We start from the raw sequence: 13,518 nt of genomic DNA, 5'->3' as shown, positions 1-13,518 counted from the left end.
TGTGACAACAGATCTGACATAATCTGGTGTTTACGTTGCACGAGGTAATAATCTTCCTCTCCACTGCACAACAGCTATCTTCCTGCACCGATATCAGTCGCCGCTCACCGGCTGCTCGATATTATTGACCCGGCACAGCAGACGCTTAGAGCATCTGCACTCGCTCGTGTCCACAATTAAGACCCAGGAGTAAATAAGACATACATTAGTCACAGACGCAGCACACAGTACACAGCGTGTGTACAAACACATGCAGAAATCAAGGATATTATCATTATCTTATACCGCCATCACCTGCTTTGTAATAATTAGGTTACTCACACACACACACACACACACAGGTGTAGTGTCTCTGTCCCACACAGAGAATTAAATCACTGTGCAGATATGTGTGTGTGTGTGTGTGTGTGTGTGTGTGTGTGTGTGTGTGTGAGTGAGAGAGGAGTCCCAGCGCAATTCCTCAGTTTAGCGGAGCATTACAGCTGATCAATAGCTCTGGTGCAGTGGGAGATGTCAGCGGTTAGCGCTGCATATTCATATGATAGCGGCACAGAGAGAGAGAGAGAGAGAGAGAGAGAGAGACAGAGAGAGAGACAGAGAGAGATAGAGAGAGAGAGAGAGAGAGAGACAGAGACAGAGAGAGAGAGAGAGAGAGAGAGAGAACTCCACCATCCTTGTCTTCTCAGCAACATACAGTACCTATTCTTTCCTCTCCTCCCTTTACTAGGATGTATTACTTCAATGGAATATTCTTCTTCTGCAGCTCACAGCTTCTGCCCATTGCCCAGATTTAAAAAATGCCAAAGAAGTGGTCTGAGAGCCGAGTCAGAAAGAGGAGGGAGGGGAGAGTGCACCACAAAATGCACCGCGCTCCGTCCACAGACCCGAGGTCCTCCATTCTCTGTGTTTGTGTCGCGTATACAACGATGTCAGGGCAGTTTGTGCAGGTACAGGGAAGTAATGGACAACGACGAGTCCGATGCCAAACCGAGTAGAGCAGAGTCGAGTAGAGCAGAGTAGTTAGTTAGTTACACTTGAATTAACTGACGACATCTGTCTCTTTGAGACATGAGTGTCATGTTCTCTAGACCTCACATTCACCGTCGCTGTTATATGGCGACTTATATCAGCAGAGGACGGACATCAACCAAAGCACTGAGGTAATTAGCAGGAGAGAAAGTCCTACGTTAGTTGTAGTAACCTCTGAGCTACAGTCAGGAGGCTACTGCCTGCAGATCAGGACGTGGATAAGAACTCTAATAACATGCAAAAAACAAACGCAGCAGGTTAGTTTCCCCAGGTTAGTCAGGTTGATATTTGTGTGATATCACACTGAAACTGTGTCATCAGAGAGAGAGAGAGAGAGACAGAGAGAGAGAGATGTTCTCTGCAGAATGACTTAACGACATGAGCAGATTTTTCCCATTTTTAAAAAAATGATTTCTTTGAATTTTTGGTACTTTATTAATCCCCGAAGGGAAATTCCTCTCTGCCTCGTTCTAGAATCTAGAATTAGGAGTAGTGGGCAGTAACTGCATAGTGTTCAGGGAGTAATGAATGTAAGGTATCCAACACTAGCAAAGGTACAGGTAACCTTCCAGTTACAAGCCAAGTTTCCACTCTTTCCACTTGTACAGTGTTTAAAATATAAACTAAGAAAAAGAACTATTTAACAAAGTCCATGGAATTTGAAACCCTAGCGTCAGGTGTTGCCAAAATCCAATGTTGCTGTGCCAGTCTTTTCTTTTCAGAGCTGCAGAAAATGATGCAACTATACCAACAGGTGCTGGCCAATCAAATCACACGTATGCATTTAACACTACAGCCCAAACAGAGCTCTCAGACAAGGGTTCTCTCCCGGTTGTAGATGTTTTTTCGGACAAAGTGCATCCAAAAATGGCCAGCCATCACTTTAGCGACATCATCAGTGATGACAGACACGGCTCTGCTGAGCTCTGATCGCTGACCACGCGTCAGGACCACCCGTCGTAAGTACACGTGTGCATCGTTACTTCCTCCACAGCTTCTCTGTGAGTCTTTCCATCAGATTCCATTGTCCTCGGCTCAGCTTCTATTGCAGCATTGTTGGTAATTACACAAAAGCAGATCAATGAACACACAGAGCAACTGCCAGTATCAGTGAGCAGCGCTTATCGCCAGCTGTCAAACACTGAGAGCAGGAGCAGGAATTCTACAACAGAGCAAATGTTCTGCTTCACTTACAGTGTTTTCAGGGAAAACTGCTCCTGACAACAGAGGTTCGCAGCATCGGCTTTGTATTTATCTGAAAATCATCGCCAGCCATTCAACCACAAAACTGGTTTTCCACTCAATTAAAAAAGGCAGAAAGTTTCTTCCTGTCGCTAACTCGGCCTTCACTTATTACTTTAAGTAATAACATGTAAGTTGTGAGATTTAATGTAGAGAAGGGCTCGACTAATGCTGATCTATCTGATCTATCTGAGTGTTTTTAATAATCAAAACAAGCTCTGACATTGTACAGACCGAACAAGTCAAATAATTAAAAAAACACATGATTTGATTATGAAAATAATCATTAGTTACAGTCCTGTTTTACTCTGATGTTGCATAAGTTTAATGTTTTATTTAACATTCTCTCCAATGCTATTTCCTTTTTATTTGCCTGAACAAAAAACAATTATTCATTCATCCAACTTCTATGAACATCATTTACATGTACACTGTTAATTTCAACCATACTTAGTTTTTGTCATCAAACGTCGACAGCAGCTGCTTTTCAACCACTATATTATTATTTATTATTATTATTTTTTTTATTATATATATTTTTCCTTCCAAATGTTTCCCCAAAACATTTGTGTTACTTTGTCTACTTGAAGGATTTCACTATTTAATGTTACACAGTGTGAGTGTGTGATTGAATGCATCTACACATGTGATGGACCTGTGCCCCTTGCGCCCTATGTCAGCTGGGATTGGCACCAGCATGTGGAGCGATGGAGCATCAGAAGATGAATGAATGAATAAAAAGTGTGATATTTGTACTCAAAATCATGGCGTTGGTGGGAGATCAACTGTAACCAACAACCAGAACAGCATCAGTCGAGAGAGCGATACAGAGAGAGTTCAGCTCTCCTCCATGACAACGATGCCCTCGGTCTGCTGTCCGTGGACATTACGTCTACACCTCGTCATAACACCTACATTACGTCGCACAACAATGCAAGATGGAGTGTGAAATCCAACAGCAACAGTCAGACCACCAAACTGCTGCTGCGGTATGAGCAACCCCACCGTGACACAACGCACAGAAACACTGTCTGAATGTGTTTACGTCAGAGAACGCCACCCCACGCCACCCACCAGTGTGTGTGTGTGTGTGTGTGTGAGAGAATTACGACATGGAAACAGTAGATGGTAAAGCCAGTGGTGTCACACTCCTCAGGACAAACTACATTAGTCATTGTGTTCACACTCTCACACACACACACTGACTGACTCACTCACTCACAAAGCTGTTTACATTACTCAGGCTCGCATGTCGATATGTGTGACGCCGCTCTCTGAAAGCAGCGCTGTCGTGTGTCATCGCGTGGAACAAAAGCATCAACTGTCTGAAAATCGAGTGACAAAGACTTTTCTTCACCGCAGTTGTCTCACAAAACCTCTTTTCTGTATCCTTCAATGTTTTTTTTTTTATTATTTCACCTTTTTTTCATGCTCACACACTTACAGTATCTGTGGTATATTTGCAGCCAGTGACTGTTTAACACAGATCGTCTGTTCCTTTCTCTCAGCATGAACACTTATCTCCAACTCATCTCCTTTGCCTTCTTTTATCTGCCCTTTATCTCTAAGTCCAGCATCCGTTCGATATTCAGGTTGTAAGCATTACCACATGATGCCATCAAAATATGAATTACAATTTACTAATTTCAATTTCAGGAGTCACATTATGTAAAATAGTTGAGATTTGTGCTCTTCTATCAAAGAACTGAAACCGATATTTCCTCTCTCTTTCCTCTAACTTTAATTTAATTTACTTTGGAAACAGTATTCATTGTTCTTTTGTCTGTTTCGATTAATCCAGTTCTTTATTTTTGGTTGTTTGTTTCTCGACTTCACGTTTGCTCACACATTCCATTTGAGTCATCAAACTCCTTACCTTCACAGCTGCTGTGTCCCTCCTCGTAACCGGCGCTGCAGCTGCATTTCCCAATGGGCACCAGCCATTCCCCTTCGGCACTGCAATGCATCCTGGGAGGGCTGTCCGTGTCGACCTCGGAGTTGTTGACACAGGCGCCGCGCACCTCCACCAGCGTGGCGAAGGCTGCCTCTGCCACCGTGTCAGGGAACACCGCCAGGTTCTGCACAGTGGCGAGGCAGCGCTTGTAGTACACCCTCACGGCCACCAGGGCCACGCAGGCGCCGACGTCTTGGAACGCCAGGTGGAAGCCCTTGCGGTTGAGGTGGCCGATTTCTCGCACCTCCGTGTTCAGCTTCATCTTCCTCTCGCCCAGGTCGCCCTGCGTGAAGCTCTCGTCGGCAGCAATGGTGTCGATCTTGGTGTAGCGGTCCTCTCGGGTCACGCCGCCGAGGTCTCTGTCCGACTCCACGTACAGGAGGTTGAAGGTCTCCTTGCAGGTGCCTGCGACGCCTGGGATACTGTTGCAGTCTCGCAACGTGAACTGGAGCTCCACAAAAATGCGCTGGCCGCCTCGGCGGGTCACCCAGCCGGTCTGCAGCCAGTTGTTCTGCTGCGTGGGCTCCATCACGTTGCACACCTGGTACGTGCGGATCGGCTTGTACTTCTCATCCACGCCACTTATCTCCTCCCACTGGAAACAGGAACCAAGGACAAGAGAGACAAGGACAGATCAGTATATAATATAGAGAGGAAGCAAACAAAGGAGATGAGAAAGGTTTCTTTTACCCTAAAAGTACACTGGGGGAGTTACACAGATACAAATGTTGTGATATATCTGTCGATGTCTGTGGATTAAAGTGACAGTGAACTCTGACATGTTGAATTCATCACCAGTCCCGTTCATTTTTGCTGCATTTTAGGCTGCCAACATGTCACGTGACGTCTGGAGCTCAATAGACAGAATTTCCCAGAGGAGATAATTGTCTGAATCATAGGTTCAGGTCGTCTTCAGTGGAAAATGACCACAATTTTGTAAATGATGTTCCCATTTAGAGGAAATTGGACAAGGTGACAAAAGTGAAAATCTGCATTCAAAAACAGACAAATCACAAAACTCAGGGCCTCACAATACCTTATGTCAACTTTAATGTAAAGTTTATATTGTGGTGACATAATGTGAAAAAAGTAAAGTGGAAGGCAAAGGACATGGAAACGTCATGAGACAAAGACAGAAAGAATACAGTCACTGCTAGTTACACTTTAATAACATCCTTTTTTTCTGCTGAAGGAGAGGTAATATATTTTTTCAGGGGCAAACAATTAATTTTTTTCTCATCCATAATTTAGGTTGAATTTAATCATATCCTTGTAAGAGATACTGTCCTCTTACTTTACATCACTGGCTGTTTGTGTGTGTGTGTGTGTGTGTGCTGCAGGTCCTTAATGTGTGTGTGTGGCAAAATCGTGGGATCATTTTCATGATGCGTAATTTCATCAAAGTTAAAATGATCCCGTCATTAAAATATGACGCATTTAATTTGGTCAGGCCTTTAGATTTAATTTCATTTTAACTTGACTTTATAATGGGCCATTAATGTTAATTGGATTGTACCAATTCACTACCAATATATTATTTTAAATTTTGATGATGAACAAATTGCAGGGATAAAAATTCCAGTAGTATGAAAGTGAATTTGTTCAGCATATGCACGATTACGCTGTCATTCTCTAAATTACTGACACGGGCTGAACAGAATTGAAAGCAGAGCATCACTGTGTGGATCCCATAATCTGACTTACACACACACACACACACACACACATACAGGGAGTAAGCCAGACAGTGAAAATGGATTATATGTGAGCGTAATGTGATAAACTGCACTACAGTGGAGGTGCCTAAATCATAGAGAATGTAATGTCCTCTCTCTCTCTCTCTCTAGCTGCTATTTTTATAACACGTGTAAAAGTGTTGGTGTGTTGCATGTGTGTGTAACATGGAAAAGGCCAAACTCCGGGTGCAGGTGTCACACCACAGTGACAGTGGCAGTGGCAGGTTCTTTTAAGGCAAAAAAAAGCTTCTCCTGTATTTGTTTTACAGTCATAATGTAGTGCAGAAAGGTTTTTACAAGCCAAATGGATCAATACAGACTGAGGAGGCCCATTTATCTGTGGCAGCATATCTCTGTAGGTGGTTTGGACACCGCAGTATCCTCGCCTGGATTAGCGCCATCGATTAATGATAATGATGAAGCTCTGTAGCGAGAGGGCAGTGAACGCAAGGTACGAGAAAGGGAAGAGGACGGAGAGTTGGAGAAAGTGAATGAACAGAGAGATGGAGGAGGACGCTGTGGGTCGGCTGAGGAAAGACACAAGAGGAAAAACACAGAATCTGGAAAATAAAGCTATAAAGTAAAAGATATACATTTGAGGTAAATGATTTATCAATATTATGTCAAGTTTTGGCATTTCACCAGCATCAGCTGTATAAACAGGGAGGATTATTACTCATGTAGTTTACACATTTTGTTCTCAGAAATGTAATAAATGCTGCACTGACATTTTATTATTTCACCCCAAAGGTTTAGAGAGACATACTTTATTGATGCCAAAACTGGGAAACTTTGAAATTGATGACCAGTTTCATTGATTTAATGTAAAATAGATTATATTTTTATACTGCAGTGCAGAGAAAAAACCCAGAGTGATCAGACAGACGTGTTGTATGCAGCATTTATTATATTTTATTAGATTGAGGGTAAAAAGGAAATCATCATGACATAGTATTAAGAAATAAATAAAGAATTGGCATCCTATATAGGCTGCACTATATATACACACCATAGATTAATCCATATTAGTCAACCTTTTAATACAAGTGTATGAATTTTCAGAGCAGTGTATTGATCTAAATGTTCTATGAACTGAGCAAAGCTCAATGAAACCTTTTATTTAACCCCTAGTGCTCACGTGGCACAAATCAGTGCCACATGTGCACCCTTGTACACATCAGTACTGCACAAGATTTAAACACATTGCTTGATAATACGAAGTATTTTCCATCAATTGTATTGTAGCTTATGAGATGTACACATGGTGAAAAATGGAAGTGAGTGACTTACTCCATTGGGGGGATATGACGTCCAGCCCAGCTCAGCCTGAGTCTCTTTAGAGTTGAGCAGCACCACTGTAGAGAACACACAAGAAAACAGACAAGCATGAGGTTAGAGGGGAAGTTAAGACAACCAGAGGCATTTTATTTCCAAAACGGGGAAAGACTCAGTTATTAAGAAAGTGGTTTTAAAAGAACACGTTGGAGTCTACAAGTGTTGTATCTGGGATAATGAAAGAAAAAGCACTGGTTCAATAATTCCATCCGTTTAAGATTTAAGCTGAACAAAGACCTTCCTTCATCCTGCGCTCTCACCAGTAAAAACACACCAGAGAGCGCAAACAAAACACGTCCACTGAGCTTTAAAAACAAGCCGATGCAAAGACCCACACTCTCATTTAGCTTTCAGAGGCGCTGCAAAGCATTTTTAAAAATCTGTTTTTCTTCCTGTGCTGGAGTGAGTCATCAGTGTTTTCAGGACCACGGACAGCTACACAGGAAAGTAAGTGGTGCTGAAGCTGAAAAAGCTCAGTGGACTATTGCTCATTTATGAAAAGCAAGTGAAAGCAAGCAAAAGAAAGATAACAATGAAGTGAATGCTACATTTTTTTTCCAATTGTATAAATTACACAAATTAACAAAACTGTCTGCCTCTGTCAACCAGGAGAGAAATGATTCAACTTCAAATTCTGTTCTGCTCTATAATGGACTTTATTTGTGTTTTTTAGGCAAAACCAAAGACACATTCTCATTTGTTTGGTTAATAATGTTGTAGCCATGACAGCAGACTATGATCCAGACATAGATGTTCCTGCAAAGAAGCTCTACGTGGATTAATTAACCCGACAAAAGCTCCGTTCACTATTGTAAACGACAAAACACTACAACAAAAAGAAAAGGGAAAGCCCATCACAATTCCCCTGAGCACAAAAAGCTTGTTTTCTTCCTCTAAAAAAAAACAAGGATACTGAAAATAAAATATGAAATCATGTATTTAAATACAATTCTCAAGTTTCACAAGACCCCTAACCCACTGAAGGAGAAAACACCTTTTACAATTTGGTGTTGTTGTTCATGTTATTATTGTTATAATTCTGCCTACTTCATCTGAAACTGTCATGGAATGCTAGCAGGGTGGGCTGGTTTTTTGAGCGGGAGAATTCACTTCTGAGTTTTTTTTGTGTTTTCCTCGCTTTACTAACATCTGTCTTGACACGAAACAAATCACTTCCTGTGTGCAGCATGGCAATCTCACCAAAGGAATGTTTTGGGGGTTTTTTGTTTTGATTTTAAACTAAGTTACACACTACATTTTTGAGGTCCAGGTTCTTAGAATTTACATTCTTAGAATGTAAATATAATACCTTTGGGTGGGTGTTGTACTATCAGTCAGATAAAGATGCTCCACACTGTGGAGTATGGGCTAGCAATGTTGCCACACAGCAAGAAGGCTGCCAGTTTGAAACCCAAAAAGAGGTTAAATGCACATTCTAGACTGCCCAGAGCTGCAGTACCTCTTCTACACCTGAACACTTATTTAGTTACTGCAAAACACTCATAATAGTAGTAACAGGTACTAACTCACAGGCACCCAAAGCAGAATGGATGGAAGTCGAAACAAAGAGGCCACAGTTCACTGCTCAGGTCATCTTCAATCAGTCAGTGAGAGCAGCCATTGTCTGCTAACAGTATGTAGAGGACGTACAGCCGAGCCATCATCAGCACATTTATCTTAATCTATGATGTAGTATTAACATCTGCAGTGACATATGGTGAGCTGCATTATCGTGTCATTTTTAAAAGGATTTTGCTGATATTAAAGTTATCCATGCGCTTAAGCTTGTCTAGTAAAAAATGAAAAAAACAGACAGTTTCAGGGCTTCATGCAGTGTTGCCAACACCTACAGCCTTCAGGCATTATGAATCCTGACAAGCAGACAGACTTTCACTTTAAAGAGTGCTACTTTTTCTGTCTTTAAAGTGTGCTACCTTGGCTTCAACTCTCTAATACAGCTTTCATTATTCATTCTTGTTAGAGGTTTTTTAAAGGGGCTGTGTTGGGCTTTATCAAAATACAGCACGTCACAGTCTAGAGAAAGTAGCAGACGCCATAAAAGATGATTAAGAACTGAAGCTAATGAAGGCTTCACTGTCAATTATTCTGTTGCATTTTCTGGATTTATTAATCATTTGTTTGGTCCCAAAAAGAAAAAACTGATCTCGAAAACATCAAGATGTCTTGTTTTGTCCACAAACCAAAGATATCGTCATAAGGTGAGTTTCCATCAGCCCATTTTATGTACATGTTTGATTTGAGCTTAAAAAATCCTGAATGGAAACACAGAAGACTTTAACGAATCTTGAAATGTTAGATAAAAGTTTGTCTTTTTTTTTGTTTGAAGTAAATGAGTGCAACAGAGACGGATTGAGCAAAACAAGGGTGACGTTTAGAAATCCCATTTCTGAACAAAATGCTAACATTTCACTTCCAATAACAGATGTGTCACTATATATCAGTAGCTACTGGGGCTTTCTCTTTATGTCATCAAGTTGAGCCATATTTTCCAACTTCTGTGCCACCTACTGCTTATCTTGGTGCGCTAACTACTAGGGATGCACCAAACCCATATTAATATTGGATATCGGCCCCGATGTTGACTAAAAAGCTGGATTGGGCATCAGATAATGGCGGCGATTTATGATGCCTATCCATTTGTGAGTGTAATGCGTGCTACGTCATGCTGTGTCATGCTTGAGCGTGCAGCATGCTAGTCAACAGAATTCAGATGTACTTTACTCTTGCTATGCAAACAAGTTTGTCGGGTAATTGCAATCTGCAAGGTAAATGTTACGAGAGGTGGAGGCAACACAGCGAAACACAACACTACGAACTTAATCAGGCTTCATGCTAAAGAAAAGCAGACCAAGCAGGTGAATTTAGCCTAGCACTGAAGTCGGGAAAAACTTAATTGTTGTGGAAATTAAGCTGCAGAAGTAAGCAGGAAAAATTCTGAAGGAATTCAACATCTATCAAGTAGGCAATTAAGAATTAATCAATCGATTCTTTGCAGCCTTAACAATTCTGCCATTGTGATTGTGAGCTCATACCTGCTGCTGGGCACATGACACAAACGTGGCCTTATCAACATAAAAGAGAAAAACCTACACAGTCTGACTCATGCCGTAGACCTTGGAAGATGTAACGACTCAGGACCTAGTCTTACAGCTTCATGCTCTTGACACTGACAAGAGGGTGATGGAGTCTGACACAAAGATGCACCGATGGACCGAAAACAGAGAGACGATCTTTAAAGATACACATGCACCGAGTATTAAGTGTCAAAATAAACCTGCCAGTAATCTGGCTCAACTTTTCAAACAAACCTGTTCTTGTATTTGCAGCAAAAACACATTAAAGTATAAAAACAGGCTTGATTTTTCATCCCAAGGTTACTTCACTGCTTAAGTGAGGAGTATTATATTTATTCTTTCAATAAAAGGCAAAACCAAAAGGTCTTAAAGGCCAAAGGACTGGATAGTGTTTGTCTTCCTTTTCCATTCTGCATAAAAAAGGGAGACATTAGAGGCTTGCTTCAAGTACAAGAAAGCCTTGCCGGATCATGAGAGATCCTTTACTAAACACTTAACTTTATTGTTTTTGGGTTAACACAGCCGGGAGCCCAGAGCATGGTTTCTGTGGTGAGCTGATAACATAGAGGCATTTGGAGAAGATTAGAGCAGGAGAGGGCAAGGATGGTGGAGAGACAAAGAGGACAGGCTGAGGCGAGAAGAGATGATGAGAGAGAAATAATCAGAGCACAGGAGGGTGAGGAGAATAAAGACAGAGCGCCACAGAGAAACACACACACACAAAAAAAACCCGTCAAATTGGCACAAGAGACAGAGAAAAATGAGAGGAAGGAGGACATGAAGTGCAAACAAATGAATACAGCGGGTAAGACACGGAGGGATCAGTGAGCCCTGGTGAGCCGTCAGTCATGTCAGAGGGAGACACAGAGGACAAAGTTGGCATCATGATCACACACTGAATATATAAGCTCTGTAATCACAGCCTGGTCAGATAAACTAACCGGCCTTCAGGGGCAAAAGATAGAGACAGACAGATGAGACAGAAAGACAGAGAAAGAGACAAATAAAGTTTAGTAAGGAAACAGGAAGGGTCAAAAATAAAAAAAGAGGGTTAGGGGTTAAAGCTGCAACAAAGACACAAAACCTCAGACTAATAGTTGTGACACATTAGCTCCTAAAGACCATTTTCAAAAGGTTGTAGAATAATTACCCGTCATTACAGGGACAAAGTGAATCTGTGGGCCACTTTTTTTTGTCCATCTGTCCTCAGCTCTTTTCAGGGTGACTTTTATCACTGATGGAAAAACACTGTGATCACAGGTTTTCTTTTTTTTCTGCATAAAGAGTAATGAGCCTTTTTTCTGCTTTGGACACATCGCACGCAGAGCTGTCACCAGAAACTGAAAGAACAGACATTACTAACCTTTCCAAAAGGCAAAAGAAAGAAAGAAAATAAATAATTTCTCCATGACAGAGAGGAAGCAGAGAACGACTCACTTTAGAAAGCTCTCAACTTAAACATCTGCATGAGACAAGTAAAAGTAGGATAAAATGACTCTTTTCTGGAGTTGAAGTTGTTTCTTGTGTTTTTCTCGTAGAGATATCACCTTTAAAATCATGTATTGGTTGTAGAATGTATTGTTTAAGTTGCATGTATATGTAAGTGGTCAAAGCAGAGCTCATACTGTCCCTGTTCCATGTCCCCAGAGTGAAGCTTCTGCAGCAGCATTTTCTGTTCTATCAATAAAACAAAAGGTTCAATAAATATCAATATGCACACGTATATAACTTGACAGAGTCTTCCAGGTCCCTCCTGAAGCCAAATAGGAAGTTAATAGGAATGAATCACCACCAGGGGGCGACTCATTTGGTTGCAAAGAACCTCATTTGAATGGAAGCCTATGGGAAAAGGACTTTCTACTTCCCACTTGATTTAATACGTCAGTAAACATCTTCCTGACGAGTTGATGGTTCAATCCCTAGTTTCAGGTCTACTTTAACAGATCATGATGTCAACTTTAAGCTCCTATTCACAGGAAAACAGATGATAAAATTGATGTAGAGGTTGCAGGTGACACCTCTGACATCGTGACTGATTGTTGCTTCTTCTTCTTCTTCTTATAATAATCTCGGGCAGGCAGCACACCGAGAGGTGCAATGCTGCCCTCTACAGTTTGTAAATCCTCTCCTCAGTTTATCCTCCTCCTCCCTTTCCATCGCAGCTCAAAGTTCAACGCAGTTTAAAGTCTCCTCTCCTCAGTCTCTTTATTGCAGTTTGAGGTTCTCCTTCATTCTCATCCTCCACTGTCATTTGGCTTTGCCTCAGGTTTAACATCAACCAGTGTTCATGGTGATATTGTCGATATGCACAATCAGCGTGTACAGTCCGTGTGGTGACTTATCGTGGCAAAGTGTGTGCGTGCACTGTAGCAGACGGTGTGTGATGGTGACATTTACGTCACACGGACCGTAGCGGAACTCTGCAGACCCAGGACTTGGACACCTACCGTGTGTGAGTGTGGAGGATGTGGGAGTTTTGATTTACTTTATTCCTCCTCACTTCTCCCACTCTTTCATCTTCCTCTGGTGTGAGTAAAGTATTAATTGAGTCATTCAACCTTGCTGACAGCACAAGGATGATATATACAGGAGTGAGCAGTGAGGGAGGAGAGACAGGTGCAGGAGGAATGTTCTCTGCAGCACGGGGGTCAAGTATTCAGAAGAAGAGAGAGAGACAGAGAGAGAGAGAGGGGGTAATTGGTGCATCAATAACTCTCAGGAAGAAGCAAACACTAACATTTGCCCTGTGCCAGGTGTGTAGCCAGCTTGTACAGCACCACTTTGCTTTATAGTGGCTGACGGCAACATTAAGGCAGGTCCAGCACAAAGGTCACATTCGAGGTCTTCCGTGGTTAAGTGTTCTCATCCTTTCTGTTTGATATAAATGTGTGTGTGCAACAATTCAACTTAGAGTAAAGGCACACATCCAAGGCCAAGAAGTTCATCTGAGAGAAGAGAGAAAAGACATGTACGGTAATACTCCACATGTCATGTAAGTTAAAACAATCCGAGGAAATCAGGTCAGGAACAGAGTGGCGACACAGAAATCTAAATGAAAAACATTGTGATCATCTGTTACAGTGTCAGGTGGAGGATCAGAGAACCACGTCCACTCTTATATACAGTC

At 41.7% G+C, this 13,518-nt stretch overlaps 1 protein-coding gene across 3 annotated transcripts in view; it reads right to left on the bottom strand.

Annotated features, from left to right (window-relative positions):
- LOC131447278 (ephrin type-A receptor 7-like) overlaps nucleotides 1-13,518 on the bottom strand; it is a 162,697-nt gene that overhangs the window by 118,082 nt on the left and 31,097 nt on the right. For all 3 annotated transcript variants that reach the window (XM_058618941.1, XM_058618942.1, XM_058618943.1), the window contains exons 2-3: nucleotides 7,252-7,316; nucleotides 4,148-4,820 (exon numbers count right to left, since the gene is read on the bottom strand). In XM_058618941.1, coding sequence (XP_058474924.1) covers nucleotides 4,148-4,820; nucleotides 7,252-7,316 — 738 coding nt within the window. The remainder of the gene's footprint in view (nucleotides 1-4,147; nucleotides 4,821-7,251; nucleotides 7,317-13,518) is intronic.

This window comes from Solea solea, chromosome 20 (assembly GCF_958295425.1).
Source record: "Solea solea chromosome 20, fSolSol10.1, whole genome shotgun sequence".
Classification (NCBI taxonomy): Eukaryota; Metazoa; Chordata; class Actinopteri; order Pleuronectiformes; family Soleidae; genus Solea; species Solea solea.
The sequence above is the reverse complement of the archived record's forward strand: the minus strand, read 5'-3'. Positions and strand labels throughout refer to the sequence as shown.